This window comes from Ixodes scapularis, unplaced genomic scaffold (genome assembly GCF_016920785.2).
Source record: "Ixodes scapularis isolate PalLabHiFi unplaced genomic scaffold, ASM1692078v2 PGA_scaffold1__304_contigs__length_218370807, whole genome shotgun sequence".
NCBI lineage: Eukaryota > Metazoa > Arthropoda > Arachnida > Ixodida > Ixodidae > Ixodes > Ixodes scapularis.
Genome location: NW_024609846.1, coordinates 50,204,512 through 50,227,694, shown reverse-complemented (window position 1 = coordinate 50,227,694; position 23,183 = coordinate 50,204,512). Strand labels below are relative to the sequence as shown.

Sequence of the window (23,183 nt, the reverse complement as noted above, 5' to 3'; positions counted from 1 at the left end):
GCATACCCTCCCCTCAGTCCCCCCTCCTCCTCCTCCTCTTCCTCGAGAGCTGCGCTCGAATTCTGCATTACAGGGATTTGTAAACGTCTTTCATTTTAAAGCGCATCTCTTAGGCACCCGTTTGCGGCTTAAGCGGCTTCGGCGTCGCCGTCGGCGTAACCGCGCGTGGGACTATGGGACGTTCTCACAACGACGTCACACGTGCCGTCACGTGAGACGTGACATCACTCTGCGCTTAAATTTAGCGGGAATCTTTCCACACTAAAATTAGTGGGGAAAGTTTCCCACTAAAATTAGCGTAAGAAGTTTCGCACTATATTTAGCGGAAACATTTCTCTGAAAAAAATTCCCCGCCAAATTTAGTGGCAAATTTTCCCCGCTAAATTTAGCAGAAAAATTCCCAGCAAAATTTAGCAGCAATTAATTTCCTGCTGGAAAATCTCCCCACTAACTTTAGAGAAAAATTCCCCCGCTAAATTTAGCAGAAGCTCTTCTTTGCCAAATATAAAGGAAGAATTTCCCTCTAAATTCAGCGGAAAAATTTCCCCGCTGAATTTAGTGAAAAAAACGTCCCCGCTAAATTTTGCTGAAAGCTTTCTCAGTAAATTTTGCGGCAATATTTCCCCGTTAAGTTTAACGGAACGATTTTCCCGCTAAATTTAGCAGAAAAAATTACCCGCTAAATTTAGCGGAAATATTTCCCCACTAAATTTAGCGGGACATTTAGCGAAAACTCTCCGCTAAATGTGAGGGGACAAGAAAAGGAGGACGGGAAGTGGAAGAGGGGCATACCTTCCCGTTCGCACCCTCCCCTCCTCCTCCTCAACAGCTGCAGTCTAATAAGGCATTACAGAGAATCGTAAACATCTTTAATTTTTTTTATCTCCTTTTAGGAGTTCTGGATTTCCACTAACGTTACGTTATTTTTTTTTCGGTCATGCCCAGACGCTGGCATTATTGAGAATGCTTGTTTAATGCAAGATGCTTGGGTGGCACATAAAAAGAGCGCCATATTTTATTTGTTTTTTAGTTATGGCAGGTTTTATACCGCCTAAACTTGTAACTGAATAACGAGCAGAATAATTTAGTTACCTGAATGCTGACACCTACTATAGCACATGTTTACGACAAGCAAGCAATCACCAATTGAAATGCGCCAGTAAATAAAGGACGAGAACAAACCAAATCCTAAAAAATAAGGGCCTTACGTTTCGAGGCCACGTCGGGTCGTCTTCAAGGGATAACTATGACGATGGCCGTTGACGAGCAGCATTTTTTTATCTTCTTCTTTAAGGGATGACACAGCCCGTTAACATAGACTTTTGGCAAAGCGCCAAGGGACCTACTTATGTTTCTTTGCGTCATTTGAGTGTACTGATTTCACGAACACTCTAAATTGAGGGTTAGTTTCTGCATGTATGATGCTGGTGCTGTTTAAAGCAATCCTGTGGTCTCTGATGTCGCAGTGCTCAGCGACTACGCTGCGCTCATGGTCGAACTCGCGCACGTTGTTTTCTTTTTGGCGGATTATTTTATTGAAACAGATTTCTTTCAGAGGGATTTCTCTTAAATGTTTACTGTCTTGAAATCCGTGAGAATCGGCAGATATTTATAGCTAGCCTAGTGGAGGCAAATTTATTGATTATCCCTTTTCAGTTACACTCTGATATTCGTGTGGTCAATGATATTCTCCATAAAGGGTCATTTCTTTGATTTGAGTCTGTGTTCTTAATCGTTGGTACAACAAACCGCCTATGCAGCTAATTTTAGTTATCATGATGTCTTTATTTCCGAAATAAATATAAACGACGTGCAAGTATTGTAGTAGATTAGATTGCGAGGAGAGTGACAACACGGAAACACTGTCAATCACCATCCTAATTTGTAATTCATCTGTTATCAAGAGTATTATTGCACATCTCATGACAGGTCGTCGGTGGCGCATTGGGGACGGCGCCGCAGACTACCCTTGAGATTCTAAGTGCCTGCCCTGTGACAGATAGTCCTTACAGGTGAGTCACTGTTCATGACACCCCTATATCTATGACAAGTCAAAAAGATACTGAAAATGATCTATTCATATACATTCAAACACTGCATAAGAGCGTACTCAAGCGCTGTTCTATCAAAATTAGGAGTCGTAAAAATAAATCAAAGATTAAGGTAATATAAAGCTTTTAGGAAAGGTGTATTTAGCGTAATTTTGCTTTGTGAGTGTAGGTTTCTGGAGAAAAAGAATAAAATAAAATATATTATTTTTATGCAAAGCGACAAAATCGGCACCAAACCATCTGGTTGGCTCTGTTACTTACAGATGGCGTTAATTGATAACAAATACCTCCGACTAGCATAACAATACCAACAATTTATAAGTAGACGTTTCATCTCCTATGCGGGAGACATCATCAGTGCAGCCTAGGAACGCCCGACTAGCTACCAGCAAGCAAAAGCTTGCTTCTTCCCTCTCTTCACCCGTAGCGCTGGTTCTGCCGACTTTTTCGTCCATGGCATACGGGAGGCATCATCATCGTCAAGAGACATCGTCGGCTCTCGTTGCAACTTTTTTTCGTCCGTCGTAGATGTGAAGTTAAATGAAACGTTATTTCAGGATGTCAGTGTAGACGTCGGGGAGGAGGCCGCGGTTAGAATTACAGGCGGATGGGTCACTGCGAATACACCATGATTCCAGAAACGGAGAGATACATTGTTGTGTCTAGGAGGTGCTTGCGGCGAACGTGCACCCCTGCTTTTGGAACATTTGTGCACTTATTCGTACTGTGTACAGCATCGCTACCCTGGGACAACTGAGAGAGTACCTCAACCAGGCAACCAAGATTATCCGCATGGAATGTCATCAACACTTCAATCGTGAGTGCCTGAATCACAGTGTGATGCATTTAGCTCTTCGTTGCAGGCCTAAGGAAGAAGCAAGCGTTTGGTTGCTTGTAGCTAGTCGGGTGTTCCTAGGCTGCACTGATGATATCTCGCGCATAGGAGACGAAACGTCTACTTATACATTGTTGGTATTGTTATGCAAGTCGGAGGTATTTCTTTTTAATTATGAATCCCGGCTTTTGGAAAAAAATTTTGTTTACAGATGGCCCTACATAAGACTATAACTTGAAAGCTTGTTCGATATGAACACTTTGAAAAAGATCCAGAAGATCCGAGCTTATGTGGAGTCATCTATCAACGACGCAGTTTGTTTCATTGAAAATAAAACTAAAGCATCCTTTTCTTTTTGCCAGATGCATAGATTTACCAAATTTTCAATGCTAAATGCACCACCTAATAAAAAGACTAGTTAGAAGTCTCATTGTAATATCTTCGTTGGCTTATTTACAAAATCAGCAGCAAATATCAATTTCTAATTCTTTTGTTTTATTACCCAAAGCACGAAGGTCGTACTCCGATTTCTTGATCCAATACCACATTGAGGTTCCTTGTCGACTACAATTGGTGACCCTGTATTTTTCAAACGACTTTTTCTTGACGAGCACCATGGCTAACAGTAACGACCACGCCCAAACATCGGGGCTGCAGGAACAGCAGCAGCAACCATCTTCCGTGCCATCACTGGCTCTGAAACTCCGACCGTTTTGGCCGCTAACCCTGCGCTATGGTTTGCCCAAGTGGAGGCCAAGCTGAGCACCCGAAAAATTACGGCACAAATGACGAAGTTTCATCACGTCATCGCTGCGCTGTCACCAACTGAGGCACCTGAAGTCTGGGACCCCATCCTGACTTCTACCGATGGCAACCCGTTCGGCAAACTGAACCTCGAACTTGTACGCCGCATTTCGGCGTCAGAACAGGAACGTCTCCCACAACTCCTGACGGCCCAAGATCTTGGATACAGGATACCTTCCCAGATGCTTCGTCGCATAACTCAGCTGCTCGGATAAAAGGCCACAAACGTGGACGGCTCCATCCTGCGCCAGCTGCTCTGCAGCGCGTCCCCGCCAACGTACCCATGGTTTTGACGTCGGGGGGTGACGTTCCACTCCACGACCTCGTATAGCTCTCGCGGACAAGGTGCACGAGGTGGCGTCATCCACGGTCTCCAGCATCCAGGCTCTTCCCCAGCCACAACAGGCGACTGTGAGTGCAAGCTCTGCTTCCCCGTCCAGCGCCGAATTCTGCACGGTCCAATCGGAAATCCGGAACCTGACAAAGGCCATTACTGCGCTCCAAACCTAACACTGTAGATCTCCGTAACACAGTTCTGGCTACCGCAGCCGGTCTCACTCCCGGTCATCTTCGACCAACGTATGCTGGTACCATTACACATTGGGGGCCAAGAAAATTGGTGCGGACCACCTTGCACAGCGGGAGCGGGAAATGGGATGCCTTTGCACTAAAGTCGGCGAACAGTGCGGAACAAACGGGGTGACGGCTTTTCTTCGTCAGTGACAAGCCAACTGGCCTCTAGTATATTGGTCGACACTGGAGCCGACGTCAGTCTTTCTGCAGCCCCCAGCGAGCGTCGTCAAACACCTTGCGCACTCTCACAAGCAGTGTACGGAAGCTCCATCCCTGTTTTTGGAGAACGACCCCAGACCGTCGACCTTGGACTCCGACCTTATCTTTCGTCGCATTCTCTATGTTGCCGGGACTCAATATACCATCCTCGGCGCCCTTTTTCTCCGGAGCTTTGGATTATCGGTGCACGTTCGCCGCAAACGCCTCCTAGACACATCAACGCATCTCTCCGTATCGAGAAGGCATCCAGAACGTTACTGCTCTGCCTCGCTGACATTCCACAGAACGGTACCTACCGTTTTTCTAACATCCTCAAAGAGTATCTCGACATCACCCTCGCCTGCAACACTGAGGTTCCCGTGCGACGTAACGTCATGCACCATATCGAAACATCAGGACCTCCAGTGCACACAAGACCACGGCGGCTCCCCCCCCCCCCCCCCCCCCCCGCACAAACTGCTGATCGCTCGTCAATAGTTCGAGAATATGCTTCACCTCGTAATCATCCCCCCGTCCGAGAGTCCATGGTCATCGCCATTGCACATGGTCCAACAAGTAACACCTGAAGACTGGCGAACATGTGGGGAATACCGGGCTCTCAACCGAATCACGACAGCCGACCGCCATCCAGTGCCTCACATTCATTATTTCACGACGCTCAACGGCCCCACGATCCTTTCCAAAATTGATGTGGTCCGGGCGTACTACCAAATTCCAGTTGAACAGGCTAAAATCGAGAAGACCCCGGTCACAACAATATTCAGTTTCTTTGATTCCGTCAGAATGCCATTTGGACTCAAAAATGCTGTCCAGACGTTTCTGCGTTTCGACGACCAGGTGCTGCGCGGTGTGCCGTTTTGCTACGCCTATATCGACGACATCCTCGTTGCAAGCGGCTCCGTCGAAGATCACGAACAACTTCTGCGTACGTTCTTCGCTCACCTGACGGACTACGGCATCGTCGTCAATGTCAGCAAGTGTGTGATCGGCAAGGATTAACTGGACTTCCTCTGACACAAAGTCAACGCATAGGGTATTCGCCGTCTTGACATCAAAGTGCAGGCAATACACGAATTCCCCCAGCCCGTCAATAAAAAAACCACGACGTGAGTTTTTGGGAATGCTTAATTTATACCGCCGCTTTTACCCAACTGCACCGAGAAACGTCAACCACAGACGCGCTTGTTGAAAGAAAAGCACAGCGAAACCGCAGAACTTCAGTGGGACTATCCTGCCCGTTAGGCATTTCACCGCGCCACAGAGCTCCTTGTAGAGTGCACAAAGCTGGCACACCCGAACGAAAACGCGTCGCTTACCCTGGTGACTGACGCCTCAGCCACCTCGGTGGGTGTGGTGCTATAGGTGGTGGTCGATAGGTATCCTCACCGTTGTCGTTCTTCTCACGCTAGCTGTCATCAACCGAGCAACGTTACACTTAGCGCTGGGCGTCAATTAAACGATTTAAACAAATTAATCGATACCGTTTAGTCGATTAATTAATCGCTTAATCGTTCGCTCATTTTCATGCATAATGTTTTTAAAGTTTTCTTTTTTTGCCATTGCTGAATTATGATAAACGAGGCAATGTGCAATTTTTTTAAAAATGAATTGAGGTGTTTCTTTGAGAACAGTCAAAGGACACCCACACTCGCAAGTTATTACGTCAGCCGCAAAAGCAAGGAGGTTTGTTGACATCCTCCCAAATTATCGCGCTCCTTCGATTGTTCACAATAGTCTCTGCTGAGCTAAATGGAAATTCGCGCGGTTTCTGATGAGGCGGGACGCATCTAACCCTCTCCCCTTGTTTCAAGTTACAAATCTCGACCCTACCGTTTACTTAGTTCAATATTCCACCTGAAGGTTTCACTTCATACAGGTATACTCGTCTGCACCTGCGTAATAAGAGTATTATTTCAAGCTTAATTTATTTTGTTAGTCAAAATTTAACCAATTAACCGGTTAAAACAAATTAGTCGCGATTAAAGCAATAGTAGATTAATCGGCAGGTTATTCGATAAAAGACCCAGCCCTAGTTACAGTGCCTTCGGTCGAGAACTGTTGGCAGTGTACTTGGCAGTAAGGAATTTCCGCCATTTCGGGGAAGGTCGCTACTTCGCCATAATGACCGACCACTAACCACTTGAGCAGACCTTCCGCCACTCGCAGCCGGATGGTGGAACTCGTTACCAACGGGAGCTACTTCAGATGTCCTGCGTTGCGGAATTTATATCCGACGTTCACCATATCCGAGGTCGCGACAACGTTGTTGCTGAGGCACTCTCTCAGAAAAATATTTGCGAACTAGAATCCTCTGCAGTAGTCGACTTCACGGAAATGGCGACTGCTCAGCAGACGGACAGCTAGTTGCAGAACCTGCATGACGGGCCAAGTACACTCGAGCTCCGGATAGTCGCACTACCAATGTGCGACACGGAGCTTATGTGCGGCACCTCCACCGGAACGCCTCGACCCTACGTACCCGAACCTTATTGACGCAAGGTGTTCGGCAATTGTATTGTTCGGCAATTGTATTGTTCGGCAACTTGCATTGTGCGGTTGTGAATGCTGGACCATTATCACTCACGATCGCATCCGGCAACCTATAACTTGCGAAGATGGACCTCAAGCATTTCAACGTAGCCTCTGCCGACGGTGACGGCACGCGGACTCTTTTTACCTACTTGGAGAACGCGTCCACCAACAAGAGGTAGACACCTTGAAAAGGTTCCCCGAAATCCACATGGAGGCGTGGCCACGGACGCTCCGAGAATGCCCACGGCGTCTGCTGCACTTCAAGTGGAGCCTTTCGTTGCACTTGGCAGACCGTACATGTGCCCGCTCTGGTCGCAATGTCATCACTGATGGCGGCCATCACACGTGACTTCGGCCCACCAGCTTCATCTTCTCCACCCCAGGGCGACCCCCGTGTAACAGATCCAGCACTGCCGCTCGCAGCGACGCTGGAACCACCACACGGCTCCTCTGTAGCTCACAGCCTTCCATCACCGAGAATTCCACCATGCGGTTAAAAAATGGCCGCCACTATGCTCCGGATGGTGGAGCCAGCACTAGGTCTTGACCAGTCGCCGCCTCCACGAGTGCGACAAACAGAACCGTTGGGTATGCCTCCCGAGCATGAATACATCGAGGACTCTCGACTCCTCCAACGCTTTGACTGGTAGTGGCAGTCGACTCAGGGCATCTGCATTACCCAAACTGGCACCTGGCCTGTAGGACAGCTTGGTAATTGTAGCCACTCAGTGTCAACGCCGACCGCAGCACCTGCGGTGAAGTCTGCAGCGGAATGCGGCAAAGGGGCCCAATCAAACCCAACAATGGCTTGTGGTATGTATACACTTCAAATAACCTTCCCCGGACGTATTGTGAAATTTCAGCACCCCGGACATCACGGCCTGAGCCTCATTGTCCAACTGTCTATAGTTCGTTTCTGCTGCTGTTAATCTCCTTGAAGCAAACGTCACAGGTCGCTCTGCATCATTTGGCATTCGATTGGCCAACACAGCTCCAATGCCGTACGGCGACGGATCGCAACATAGTAACAACGGCAACTTGGCATTGTAATAAATCGACACATCAGCAGGCGTTAGCAACTTCTTACTGGATTCAAATTCTGCCGTTTGATCACGACTCCACTTCCTAGATGTTATTTTATTGAGTAAGTGGTGCAGCGGATGCCGCACATATAACAAGTTAGGCAAAAAAACGTCGAAAGAAGTTAAGAACATCCAAGTAACTTTGTAGTTCACATACATCAGTTGGCTGAGCTGCTTGGGCAATGGCCTCGACCTTCTGAGGTGTGGGATGCAGGCCGACCTTGTCGATAACGTAACCCAGGTACTCGGCGCTCAACGCCCCAAAGGTGAACTTTAGCCGCTTCAGATTCAGTCTTGCGCTGCTCATAGGCCGCAATATTTCTAGGTCACGGCAATGTTCTTCCTCTGTCACGCCCGTCACTGAATATCATGAAAATAGACGACCACCTTGTGACAACCTTGCAACAGGTTTTCCACCTCCCGTTGAAACACTGCAGGCGCCGAAGCCACACCAAACGGAAGCCGGTTGTACCGGAAAAGTCCGCGCTGGGTGTTGATAGTTACATACTCCTTTAATGCTTTATCTAATTCTATTGTTTGTAGGCATCCCGGAGATCTAATTTCGAGAACTTCACCCCCTCCCGCCAACTTGGTCCAGATTTTTGCCACCCGCGGCACTGGGTACGTCTCTATGTCTGCCGCCTGGTTCACGGTAACCTTGAAGTCTCCACACAGCCAAATCTTTCCATCCTTCTTCAGAACTGAAACCAGCGGTGTTGCCCACTTCGACTTGCGCACCCGACTCAGGATGCATTCACGCTGCAACCGCTGGAGCTCTTGCGCCACCAGATCCTGAACTGCGAACAACACCGGTCTTGGCCTAAACAACCTTGGTCTGGCGTCTTGAAGCACCCTTATCTTGGCCTTGGAATTACGAAGGGCACCCAGACCATCCGCAAACATTTCTGGGAATTTTCCGACCCAATCCTCCGCACTGTCGACGCGGTGGACGTATAGCAGACTGTCGAGCGGCATGCCGAAAGCACTCGTCCAGTTCCTCCCAAGAAGGACCCGGGACACTCCACTTACCATGAACAAAGGCAACTCAGCGTGCCTTTCTGCTAACTTGGCAGCCACCGTAGCCTTCCCGGCAACCACCCCCAGTTGTCCAAAGTACACTCGCAATTTGACGTCGGAATGTTGAAGAGTCACTGCCGGGAAGCGCCTTTTGAACTCCAACTCATCCATGAGCGAGTAGACGGCCACCGTGTTAGCTTCCATATGCACCATCTGACCCTCAACCGTCACCGCAGCACACAAAAGCGGTACCCGTGGTTCCAGAACGTTCACGGCTTCGGTTTACACCACGACAGCAGTATTCCCCGCCGACCCGTGTTCCAGTAACCACAAGCTGTCGACGTCTGTCCCTCCGGACTCGTCGCCGGACGCTGTCTCCACCGGCATCACGGTTCGTCAGGCATTGCTTCCCACCCATTCGACGGCATGCTGTCTGCCAGTGACCGTCGTGTCTTCCGAATTCTTTGTTTTTTGCTCGTACGGACAGTTCCTTGCCGCATGTCTTTTCTTATGGCAAGAAAGGCACTGTAGCCTTCGGAATCTGCACGCAGACTCATGATGCCGCCCACCGCAACGATGACATCGTTGGCCGCCTCCCTGGAACTTTACACTAGATACAGAGCAGTCCCTTCCACCTGGCCAGTCATCAGTTCCCCTCCCTTAGCCACTGCCTCCATTTTCAAAACAATCTGGACGACTCGGTCCAGTGTCGATTCGGGCTCATTCAAAAGGCGTCTTCTCATGAGGTCGCGCCGAATGCCGTGGAGGAATCTGTCTTTAAGATTGTCGTCTAGCTCCCGACTGAGCTCACATGTATACACCAGCTTACGCAGCTCGACAATGAAATCCTTAAAGGCTTGACTTTCGTTATGCGTCCGGCAATAGAAGTGGTAGCGTTGGACAATCGCGGACGGTCTTGGTGCATAACGATCCGTAAGCAGCGGTGAACGTTTGCTAAGTGGAACTTCACTTGCGCGTCTGAATGCCGCCAACCTTGGGCGCAGGGAATACATCGGTCTTCCGCACGAATTCAGGAATACTGCACGCTGTTTGTCCACCGGAACGCTGTGAGCGCTGAGGTGCTGCTGAAAAATTTCAACGTACTTTTGCAACGCGTCCCCAACCTCTCCAGTAAATGCTTCCAACTTCGGCATGGCGCCGGCGCTACGTCGTCTCTCCCGGTACGGAACAAGACCGTTCACCTGCGTTTCTCCTCGTCGCGAGTTGTTACAGGTTTATATACACACAAATATACATACAAAAGGAACGAGCCAGCGTAGCCCGCCGCCGAGATCGTCCTGCCGGCATTACAACTGTGTCGTGCCTGCTGCACGCAGTCTCACGAGGCGGCCGCCCGGTGCGTGGCGCTAGCTGCTGCCAGAACAGGCGACTGGTCAGCAGAGGGACAGTAGGTTACAGAACCTGCATGACGCGCCTAGTAGACTCGAGTTCCGGATGGTCGTACTACCAATGTGGGACACAGAGTTTCTGTGCGACATCTTCACCGGAACGCCTCGACCCTACGTTCCCGAACCTTATCGACGCAAGGTGTTCGGCGCACTTCCCAGGCTCTCCCATCCGGGAATCAGGGCTACCCAGCGCCTGCTGACCACGAAAGTTATCAGGCCTGACGTAACTCCACGGCAAGACGCACCTGCACACCGCGGCGTACCACCCTTCAGCCAACGGTCTCGTCCAGCAACTCCATCGCCACTTGAAGTCCGCCCTCACGGCCCACGGTGACAGCACCCACTGGACAGAGACGCTACCGCTAGTTCTCCTCGGCATCCGCTAGGCCTACAAGTCCGAACTCGAGTGCACTAGTGCGGAGCTTGTTTACGGAGCATATCTCAGGCTACCTGGGCAGTTTTTTGAGCAAGTGAAAGACCGACCGCTAGATCCAACAAACTACGTCGACCGACTGCGGGCAATGATGGACAGCCTTTGACCAACGGCCACCAGGACATCAAAGGCCGCCGCCTTCATGATGCCGAAACCTGACACATTGCACGCATGTTTTGTCAGGCACAGTCACATCCAGCGTACGCTCCAGGCCCTGTACGACGGTCATTTCTGCGTGCTGAAATGCGGACCAAAACACCTCACACTCCGGATGAGAGGCCGAGGCAAGGTGATTTAGATGGACCGTCTCAAGCCCCCCCTCTCCCCAGGCCTACAACGACGGAACCTGCCATAAATGTCGTAGGAGACAACCACAACGAAACACCCTAGCCTTCTAACTTCCTCGCTCCCAGACTTGCAGCTGCGCCGGACCCCCGGGGCAAGCAAGGCCCTCCTACAGACGCTCGGAATCCCCTTCCGGGACGAACGACGCGTTACGGCCGCAGAGTTCGCTGGCCGGATCGGCTCGTCCTCAATGAGGCACAGCGTTCGCCTGCTCACTCGGAAGGGAGTGCTGTGGCGGCCCGAGTAGACAAGCCCCTGACGCGGACGGTCCTGCGACGTAGACAGCGCAAGCGGACGGCGGCCGCAGGGGTACCGTCGGGGTACCGTCGGCTAAAGAGCCAGACTTCTTAAAAGGCCACTAAAAAGATAGAAACACATTTTTTTAGACAGCCCGGTTTGGACACGCGTGTCGAAATAGAAGTTTTAAGCGAAAAAAAAAATGTATAGCAATATTGACGGCGCGAGACGCAATGTAGTGGGTAGTCACCTCCTTTCCACTTGTTTTCCATTGGCGTTTCAGGCTCGTGGAGCAGGGAAGTTGTGGCCATTACGTCAATGTGTAGAGAGTCTATGACCATCTCGTTGTGGTGGAAAGAGTGTAGGACCATTCCCTGACGTCATGGGCCTTGCGCACATAATTCAGAGGCAACTAGAATAAATCTCGCTCCGTCAATATTGCTCTCACTTTCTTTTTTTCGCGTAAAATTAATTTTTTGACTCGCGGTCTCAACCAGACTGTTAAAAAAAATTTTTTCCCTTTTCACTGGCCTTTAATGTATTCTCCCTCGCCTACGTGAAGACGACTCACCGAAAGGGAGTCTTCGTCCGGTGCTCGTAAAGGGAACATGTCCTTCGGTCCGCCTTGTTAGCTTTGTTCCTAAACTTAAATAGTCCTCGTTAAACAGTTATCTCGTTTTACTCTACATTATACCTATATTGAAGTTCCTTCGCGATCACATCTCTCTTTTCTCTGTGGTTAGCGCCGGCGTTCGCGTGGGGAACACCACTTACGTGAGCGGCAGGACGGGTGGCGATCCCCTCGATGGCCTGGTTCCAGGGGGAATAGGTCCGGAAACTCGACAAGTAAGTTTGATAATGCAATAATCCTGTCTTTCTTTTTTTTTTTTTGTCAAGCAATTTTTGTTATCACACTTGACCTATAGAAAGTTACAGGTAAAGAAGGTAGCGGCAAATTCCCCTCAAAGGGATTCATACATCCCTCCGCCACCTCCGCATTCAATAGCGTCCCATCGTTTCCGTGACGTAGTGACCAACGCGGGAGAGGGCTTTGCTTACCTGTAAATATTTGCTTTGACTTCCGACTTTGACTTAGCGTTGTGGAAGCCACGAGAGGGAGATTAGAGTTTTCCCCCTCCGATGGAAACAAATACGACTTTGGGGGGTTAGGTTCCCCCTCCGATGAATACAAAGGTCACTTTCAGGGGCTCGGTTCCCTCTCCGATGAATACAAAGGTCGCTTTCTTAAAAAGGGGGGGTCGGAGACAAGCTGGCATCACTCTTTAGCCGATATCTATTCATTGAAGTGGAACGAAGGGCGTTTTCAGTTAACTATTCTTTTGACTGCGGATGAATTTAAACGGGCGCATCACGCTTGTGAAAGCAGCTTTTCCCACCTTCTTGACTTGTAATACATGGCTTGCACGTGACGTCATTGAAAGAGCGCTCCGGTGACCTTTAGAGAAAAGGGGAAGAAGGAGCTCTCCCCTTAACAGGATGATCCTCCTTTGTGCCTCATGGATATTCACAGACGTCGCTATTCTCCTCCCAGAAGGTTATAGAAGAGTAACCTGTCACTCAGAATCTTTACAAAAGCAGCTTCCCTCTCCTCCTTTTATATGGTAGTCAAACGTATGTGATGTGACGTCCGTTCAAGGAGCCGATAGGAATCGCTTGGTGAAAAACGTGACAGATTTGGCGTACTAGTTTTTGTACTCTCCTGGACCCGAGAGTACATTTGAAGTATATTTTGAGTACTTAAGTCCAGGGGTCTTATGTTGCGCATTCTGGACTCCCACGGCGACTAGGGAGAAGGAAGTGACGTCAACAACGCAGCAAATGCAGATTGGATGTTGATTGGTGAGAGTCGTCGATGACGAATTTCCGCGGAAATTCGCTCTTAGGCCATTTTTGCCACCTAAAGTATTCGTACTAAAAGTATACATTGAAAGAAGTATTAGCAAACTACAAATGTACCTTAAGTATGTTTAGCAAATTGTTTTATAACATGACAAAAGTAGTGAACTATTAGTGAATATACATTACCACGCATCTACAGTGGGGCTACTGTCGACGCGGATCATGAGCAGACGTATCACTTGACGCTAATCTGGTTCCTGCTCACGCGCAGTGCTCCCACGTGGTGTTAGCAAAAGCAATTTTGTCTGTCAACAACGTGTAGGTCTATTGCTTTTAAACCAGAGAGTTCAAATGCTTCCAAACCAAGAGGTCGACACTGGCGCTATATGCATTAAACTACAAAAATAAATTATGCGCGAATGAAAACGGATTACGCATCCCAGACAAAATGTTTGACAAGAAACTAGAAACTGCCCTTCCTAAATCTTTGAAACGAGGCACCCCCAAAGAACGCGACGTTCTTACTTGTATCCTACTGAGCGTGGCGTTTAAGAAGTTCCTTAGCAGCTTAAAACTTTTAAAAATAAAATAAAAAAAAGTCCTTTTGCTTAGAGCCGCGCTAGATTCGCTTTTTATTGCATGTTTTTATAGTTGTAAATTTATACTGGTATAATTATATCTCGTTTGTTCGCAGCCTACCCATTGGAGGTCGCGTGACATAGAGGGTTACAAATACCACGTGTCTTGATGAATGCGATGTGGTTAAGACTGTGTACTTTTGTGTCGTAATGCTTCTTATCACCCTGCAAGTCGAGTTGTTTTCGTACAATACATGCCTTTCGAAATATAGGGCAAATATTTTGATGGTTACAAGATGTACAGCCAAACAAATAAAGTAATGCTTATGTCCGAGGTGAAGCTTGCATCAGAATGGCTAAAGAGGTGCAAACTCTACGTATCTGCTAGAAAACTTTTAAAATGTTTCTTGTGAATATCAAGGTCCGCTTACAGCCTTATACGAGCTTCATTTGCTTGATAGCATTTTTTGTGACATCTCACATGAACTGGTTAAAATGTAGACGACATTCACAAATGCACGTTATGTAATAGTGGCGTATTTACATAAAATAATAAACCACGTTGCTAAAAGTTATGACTCAAATAAGTACTTCTGATTTACTAACATTTTTCTATATACTTTAGTTCTGACCGTAATTGTAGTGGTTGAAATAAAAAGTGTAGCTTGAGTATATAAAAATCTTTACTTATAACAATATTATTGGTCCCGCATAATAACTGGCAACATATATACTATTTTAATTTTCAGGCACTGAATGCGATAAGGAGGCTCCTGCAGGTGTACGAATACGATTTGAATACCGGTGAGTATTTCGATACAAACTGGTGGTGAAATCGAATATTTCAAAAACATTTTGTGGCGTCTGATTTCTAGGGCACACAACAAAACATTACAAATGAACCAGTTGCCTTTTCTCTCACATCTATTTTGTAAACACTCTTATTGCTCATCAACTTTGTAGCAAAATATTAAGTCAGATATAAATCTGGCATATGCATTAGGATCCAATTTACTGAAACTGCAAAAAGGGACCCTCTGCGGTCCCCCCTTCCCCCCCTCTTGGAGTGAAGCTCTGTTCATTCAATGTTAATACAAGATACAGTTTATAACTGACTATACTATAATAAGTATATAATATTACCAGGGCCCTTCATATCCACTGATTACCTGTGGATCATTCGCGGATATCCACACTGAATTGGCGGATGCGGATATATATGAATCCTATTTGGTAGATATCGGATGCGGATGCCATGGGGTGCGGTTACGGACCAGGTTCGGGTATCCGCGGGTCCGGATCCACATTTTGGCCGAGACTGCCCAGCGAAATGCGAGACCACAGAGTGTAGAGTGAATAAATCTGTGATGCATTAATTTATTGACTTCAAAAGTAAGTACATAATCGAATGTTTCATGGGAGCAAATTGCTCCCTTAGAGAAAAGATGCAAACAGGAAAGAATATTCTTCCGTAGTAACCGGAGACACGGAACAATAACCCTCACTACGGAAAAAGAAACACCTCCTCTCCACTAGGTCACCGAAAGCCGGAAACTCGGATTCAATTGATTCATGGTGCCCCCCTTCCACACCAACCAGCCACCCTGACAAACTCATGCGAGGGCTGACCACCACATGCGATAACAAGCAACTCAAGTACAACCCTTACTTTACTTGAAAAGCCCACAAAACAAGACCTTGGCTACACAAAAAACGCTTCTTATCACTTTCCAATGCCAAGAACGGTGCGCTTATATAACTGCCAGAGGTCAAAATACGCAAGGTTTCCCCTCAGGAGTCTCCTACCATTTTCTTTCTCTTTGTGCAAAACCTAGATGTCCCTTCCCCTCAGGCTGACAGGCATAGCAGCCTAGAACATCTTTAGCAATTTTCGTGTACTGAGCCCTATCGTCTATAGCCCTTCTTTGTTCCAAGTACCTGTATTTAAACAACGACCAGTTTATCCGACAGAGGACTTTATTACGCAAAGAAAGTCCTGATTCTCACCAAAGATTGCTCTTGAGCGTTCAATTTCGCCAAATCGATGTTCCTAGAAAACGTTTAAAAAAATGCAGGGGCATCTATCGTCCTAAAAATGCGTTATTATTATTTTTTTTTTTTTTGGAAAAGAAGCAGAAAACGTTTTTCGGGCAAAGAAATCTCAAAACGTAGAAGGCACAGGGCAGTGGAAGCCTCCTCGACAAGTAAAACGTCACTTGTGTATTCCTTTTTTTTTTTTTTTTGCTTTTCGTTTTGTCGACAGTTGGATGGTTGTTGATAAGTATGTCGTTTGAAAAACGCAGTTCGCTGTCGTGTTTAAAGCAGACACATATTGGTGTTGATGTTACTGAATATTGTAATATTATGCCAGTGCTGTACATGCATGGTCTTACCACGTATATATAGTACTTCGCGGAGAGTGATTTCCTTTTCTTTCCTACTTTATGTTGTTCTTCCTATATAAAATGACGTAATGATATTAGAATGTCCTTTATTCATTTTATGCTTAGAAAATACGCGTCTGCTTGAAGTGGGTGCTACTAAGCAAAAAAAAAATATATATACGATTTTGTTTTATGTGAGCGCATCTTCTGGACAGAATATCGCAGATATTTTGGACGGTTTCAATACTGCATCATCTTACCACCTTCCTGGACGGTTTCAATACTGCCATCATCTTACCACCTTTCTAGCATCCCAGTAACTGCTTGTTCATCGTGTAAATATCTAGGAATTAATCTAACATCTGACCTGTCATGGACCACTCAAATAACAGCTGTCATTTCCGATGCTAACAGCACTCTCGGATTTCTTCGCCGTAACCTCAGACAAGCTACATCCCCAGTAAAACAACTAGCTTATACTACCTTGGTCAGAACTAAGCTAGAATTCGCTCCTACCATATGATCACCGTGGCAGGCATATCTAACTGACAACCTGGAATCCGTTCAAAGCAGAGCCCTCCGTTTTATTTATTCCGACTCTTACGCAAGCATATCAGGATTTCGCCAATCAGCTAACCTTGACACTTTTTCTCAGCGCCGCAGGGTGTCTCGTCTTTCTCTTCTTCATCGGATCTTTTATTACAACAGTCATCTCAGACAAAGTTTCTTATCACCTCCTTACCGCAGTTTCCCTTGTCTTGACCATTCTTGTAAACTCTGTCCGATTTCATCGTCAACCGCTACTCACCAAATGTCTACTTTACCATTGGCCATTGACGACTGGAACTCACTGCCTGTCGTAAATGTTCCCTTATCTGACACTAAGAAATTTTCTGCAGCCATTACCTTATTTTTTTCAAACATATAACTAGATTGCAACGTGTCTTTGTTGATAAATAGTTGCGTTTTTTTTTTTAGCTGTTCACTTCCTTGAATAATACCCCTGGGCCTTCAAGGAATAATAAATCATGATGACAATCTTTTCAGTGACGCGAAGTGTCTTTGAATGGATGATAGCTTATAATAGGAATACGATAAAACAATATACGATAAAATTACTTTCCCCATATTCTTACTCAAAGAGTTCATGTACAACGATATGCTTACCGCTTATAAAATATCATTCAGACGTATGATTTCATGATGGAATATTAATGCGAGGATACCGGGTTGAATACTCTTCCGAAACTTGCGGATGGGGTTCAGATGAAGAATAGAAAGTATGCGGATACGGGTCGAATGCGAATACAATAAATTAAGGACATCGCGGAGGTGGTTAGGGTGCGTATACTAAGTCTACAGTTGCGGATAAGATGCGGACATTAAAACTGCTATTAGAGCAGGGTGTTACTAATATTGAGTAAAAATGGTTGGTTTTATTCATAACATATGTTTGCCTACATTATTTAATAATAATAATATCAACCACTTCTAACTTGAAATTAGTGTATTATTCCAACGTGAAGAGGATTATATTTCACTACATTAAAAGCATACAAACTATTCATTTCTCGGTGAAAATGTTTTCTAAATGTAAACTTCGAAACAATGAACAATTGTCCTCACGTAAAGTTCTCTTTGGGAGGCCCTTCTAGCCTATAACTTTTCCTTACTATTTTTTTTCTGTCTGACATATGCGCCCGCTTTTTGGGGGATTTTGCGTTTTCAGGAAGTATCACGTGGTCAAATTTGTGCACTTTCTTGAGTGTCGTGTACCTTGTGTATGTTTTTAAAAATGCGTAAAAGTAATTTTCGTCTCATTAAAACCCATTTTGAGTAAGACTATCTTCAGATTCCCGAAATCTAATTAACATTTTTACAGTGCCCAGCAGGTTACGTGCTCTATAGATTCTATTATAGCTTATCTTGAAAAGTTCGCACTGCTTCAACACAAAAAAAAACATCAGGGATTTTTTTTTTCGTCTTTTCAACGAGGTGTTTGGCAATCGTCCAAATGCATCAGCTGAGAGTATAGCTTGGCATGCACAAAAAATAAACTGGTAGTGTTTCGTTTCTTGAATGTCCCACCATGACAGTGCAAAAAGCAAAACTGAAAATAATGAAGGTATCCCAAAAGGTCAAGATTGCCATTTTAGACTGATCACAGTGAAATCGGCAGTAAAGTAGATGCGATCGGTAATGTTCCTCGCATCAACCGTCCATGTGACCTCAAACCTCTTGACAATTTTGGTGCCATCATTTCCAAGGAAATACAGTTTGGTTAAAGTTAGAGCTTAGTGAATATAAAATGTGTCCTTCCTAAAGTCTCTTATCATTTCAAAGTAAAAAAGACGAACCTCTGCAAACAGTTCACGTTTTAGTCGGTTTAGGTTATATCATTGATTTTTCGGTAAACTTCTCAAGAATTTCAGTAGTACTTCCTTACTGTGGCGTAAATCAAATGACCAGTGCAGTAATATTAAAACTTCGTCGATCAGAGCAATATTATTTGTGCCTGAAATACGAGATTTAAATAATAATAATCGCACTATAAGAGGATGAAAGAGCTTTATGACCTGCAATAATTTACTTTATATACCTATCAAAACCAGCAGTTTTCAATTACGGACTACTGAAGGACAGGTACATATAAAGTTTCTCAAACACTGACATGAAAAGCGAAAATAATAATACTTAATTTTCTTTCCGGACTATCAGTGGTGAAGGTGACGGTGTATCTTGCCGACATGAACGACTACGAAGAGATGAATGAGGTCTACTCAGAGAGTAAGTTCTATCTCTCGTCCTTATATGGCTTTAACACTATAAATAATCGTGAACAATTCAACAAAAATGTATTTCCTTCGTTTCAGTTTTTAAGAACCACTACCCCGCGCGATCGGTAGTACAAGCGATATACGTACCGGAAGTAAGTTCGACTTGTCTTAACTTTCCCCAGATTTTAGTTCTGTATCTGCTGGCGTACTTTTCAAGTTGTTCGTTTGTTCATTCTTTTGACATTGCAGCAGCCAGCAGTAAAAATACGCAACAAATAAATATAAATAAACATGGGCAGAAACAAACAGCACAATATTATTATTATCATAACATTTACACAAAACATTTCATATTGAGACAGTGGCTTCATTGAAGAAGAGCAGTATACATTTAATTGACAATCCTAAACATAAGGCTATATGTAGTAAGAAATTTTAAACTATAATTATTAATGAGGACACGACAGAGTATATTTTTACGTGGTCTAAAAAAGTATTTTCAAATATTTACATAATATTTGAAAAATTAAAAAAATGAGGTATTAAATATGATAATGTATAATTCCCGTGGGCGGTATTCTGTAGTATTCATGCCTCAAATTATACTCAGTATTATTCCGAAGGAATAACTAACAAAAAGTTTTTTTCCTGATTACGTCATTTCGTACATAAATTGAAAGTTTTAGATAAAACAATTTGCTAATGTTGAGTAAATTGTGCTTTAGAAAATCAGAGCAGTATGATCTATGTGATTAAGATATTAGGTCCAGCGTACTGCCTTGTTTTCATGATAACAGACCTTTCTAAATTTGTTTTAGTTCTAGAACCCCAAACTAATAAGTACTCCGCATATAGCCCAATTACACTTATACCTTCATATTGCCTCAGTCAAACCGTAGGGACGTATCACCCCCCCGTTCCTCGTTTTTGCCAATCTTGTAAAATAGGCTCGTAAAACGTAAAAAAATGTTACGTGTTTTTTCTCTCATAGCTTTTCTTTAATATAGTCGGAATATTTTTATATAATTTTTTGCCTTTCTCAGGTGTGCACGAGAGTGCGCGCAGAGGTTTAATCAGTGCGCAAAATAGGAGAGGGCACTCCGCACGCATGCCCTTACCTTTGACAGCACTGCCAATAAAAGTTGTCTCCAAATATGATTAAAATGATCTTATTCGAAATCATTCCCTTCCTGTCTTCAAAAACTTAAAACATGGTAATGTACAACTGTATTAATGTCTTCCAGACAATTTAACACCAACTTAAGATAACATAGTCACTATGAACAGATTATAAGTCTTCGTAAAGTGTAGACTTTTCTTAGACTTTCGCGACAGTAAACCCTGTCGGAAATATTCTTTCAGCAAGGACGCCGTTCTTTTTAAACCTTTTTTCAGTACCTGGGCACGTAAATGAGGTGTAGGAACATACATTGTACTTTATGATGCAAAAACGTTTAAGCTTGAAACAGCACTAAGTGTTTTAGCAAAATATATAGCTACTTAAGAAATGTATTCGATATAGGTTGATATAATTTTCTTAAGGTGAAAACAAAATATCTAGAGTCTCTGCATACCCACCTACGTGTTGACAATGAAGCTTGTCTAAAAGAATGTTTTACATGTAATGACATATTTATTGCAGGGTTCCCGCTTGATCGTGGATGCAATTGCAGTCGGGAAAAGTATGCAATCGATGAAAATAACATCCTCCCCGTCATTGCAGCCATGGGCAGTTGGCGCCATGCTTGAGTAAGACGGCAATAAAAGTTCAGGTACTTTCGCTTCAATGTGAATAAAATGTCTGACCTGAAGAGTTCTGATCGAAAACAAGTTCTCACTGTCAAGTACACTGTTCTGTGTGGGGCACCACTCGCAAGAAATATGTTTTTTATCGACAGCCAGAAATACAAATATTGGCAGTTTAAGTTGAAACAGTAAGTGGTCTTCGATACGACTTCTTCTCTGACCGCATATTCAATATTCACTTGTGTCTGGGATGACAAAGTATGAACATATCAAGCTGAGATTGACAAATATTGCGCCTCTGCTGAAATGCAAAAACAGCTTTGAAGCCTATAAATGTAAAGGGTTTATGTTCACATTCAGCCATACAGAAACCTTGTTGGCTCATATTGCTCCGCTGAATGACCAGATTGCTCACCGATTTGGTCAATCCGCTCTCCTATTTGAGCGCAGCGGCCATTTCGATCTGTTCCCGCCCCATCGCGGTGTGATGAGCCGGTTCAAGACTAAACACCGGTTTGGTCTATCTGTTCTCCAGTCTGAGAGTAGCAGTAGCGAAATGTTCACGCTGTGCTCGGCGGCAGAGATAAAGAGAGCGCTCTGCGAAAATTTTTGCCTGAATTTCAAACCATTCGGACGTGTGACCGAGTGCTCTGGCAATCACTGCTGACCAGGCACTCGGGAAAGTGCGACAAGGTAAGGCACGTACGCCCTATTACTAAAACCGCTCAGTAGGGAAACTGCCATGGAGCCTGCTCTGAAAAAGTGGCACCGATCCGTACTCGAGAGCCGAGCTAATGGCGATCGCAACGCCGCCATTTCTCCAGTAGCGGACACTCGAGGAACTGCACTGACTTCTATTTTGGCTTTGGTGGGCCATAATGGCGCCGAAACAGACACGGTAGAAGGGGTTTCAGTGGTGCCTCCCCTTTCTCCCAAGCAGACGCGCCGCGAGTTTCTACCGAAGTTAGGATGTGCCTAGGTCGGGACGTGCTATCTGAAATTACCGCTGACATATGGTGGTATAAAAGCAATATTAATTCTGCCGCAAAACCTTGCAAACTAAAGATTTTCGAAAACCTCCCGCCCCCTTCATTTTGTACAAAACTCCAATAAAAGTTACTACAACGAGTTTTTTCCGCTTGTTTTTACGCAAGAACATACTTTCTAAAAGCTCAAGTGACCACAGAAAAGACAAAAGATTAAGAGTGGCGCTATTGTGGTATTTAGCTCGGTCTTGGTGGACGCCAGCGGCCCGGGTTTCAATGGTAAGTTTCCCAACTGAGTGTTTTAGTAACGTTTGTTAAGCCCCTTGATGTCTTTGTTGTTCTTGAAGCGGCATCGAATCATCAAATATGCCAATGCACGAGCCCGTGCCTCGAGCGACACTTGGAAGCAAATCGCGACGCAGCACTAAAATGAGCGGTTATGGAGCGGTTCTGAAAGGAAATTGCGGTGCGGCTATCGCTCGTGGTCTTGTCGTACGTGTCTTCCGCCAAGCGTGAATCCTACACTGATCTGTTATGCAGTAGGTTGGACGAGGCAACACCTGCAAGTCTATGAGAGAAACACACAAAAGTAGGAACAGTGAAGTTCGTACGCAGCGCTCGAACGCGAGTATTTTATTATGTGCTGCGGTCATTCCATCGGGTGTTTGGCGAGAAAATTTGTATCTGTCGCACGCTTGTTAAAAAAATCAAACGTGCCAGAGCACCGACGGCGGAGGTGGCAAGCTTGCTTTGTCATGGAGTAAACAAAGGAACTTGCCGTCGATAAGACCACCCTTGGGGAAGCCGAGATTTTTATGAATGTCGAAAAAGTTCCATGTTGACAGCGGATTTCCGGGGGTGAGCGAATTCCGCGTAGCAAATTATTCAAGCTTGTCGTCTGCTAAACCCAACTGATCAAAACCGCCACCGACTCCTCGGTAACACTAGGTAACTCTTTTCTCATTGAGTTCCACTACACTTTCTTTTTTTACCCAGTGGGGCCAATCTTAACCACAAAACATTTATTTATAAGAACTTCGAGGGCTGTCAGTATTAATGCTTGTGCACAAGCTATTTGGCAGGCTTCCCGAAAACCAGCCAAAAACTTTTCTGTGCCGAGAACAACTTAGAAACGTGGGAAACGGGACTTTTTCTCGTATTTCCCATAGATACCCATGCATTACTTGGTGTCAAGTAATGGCTGCCGGTGGTGCCACTCGACCCCAGAAAGACAAGCCTCGATATGCGATCCCGCCTATTACAATAGAGGTCAGTGGATTTCTGACCAGGGCCTTCAGCTCATAGCGCTTGTTTG

General features: G+C 45.3%; 1 protein-coding gene across 1 annotated transcript; it reads left to right on the top strand.

The window, feature by feature from the left end:
• The first annotated feature begins 1,570 nt into the window (after positions 1–1,570).
• LOC115309051 (2-iminobutanoate/2-iminopropanoate deaminase-like) lies at positions 1,571–20,889 on the top strand. Its single transcript, XM_040223670.1, has 7 exons — positions 1,571–1,591; positions 1,930–2,012; positions 12,281–12,383; positions 14,725–14,779; positions 19,078–19,146; positions 19,233–19,288; positions 20,779–20,889. The coding sequence occupies exons 1-7, from the start codon at positions 1,571–1,573 to the stop codon at positions 20,887–20,889; spliced, it is 498 nt and encodes a 165-aa protein (XP_040079604.1).
• Positions 20,890–23,183: the final 2,294 nt, after the last annotated feature.

Coding starts and splice junctions, on each gene's coding strand:
- LOC115309051 (XM_040223670.1), top strand. CDS start 1,571: ATGTTTACTGTCTTGAAATCC. Junction 2,013..12,280: donor GTGACAGATAGTCCTTACAG/GTGAGTCACTGT, acceptor CTCTGTGGTTAG/CGCCGGCGTTCGCGTGGGGA. Junction 12,384..14,724: donor TAGGTCCGGAAACTCGACAA/GTAAGTTTGATA, acceptor TTTAATTTTCAG/GCACTGAATGCGATAAGGAG.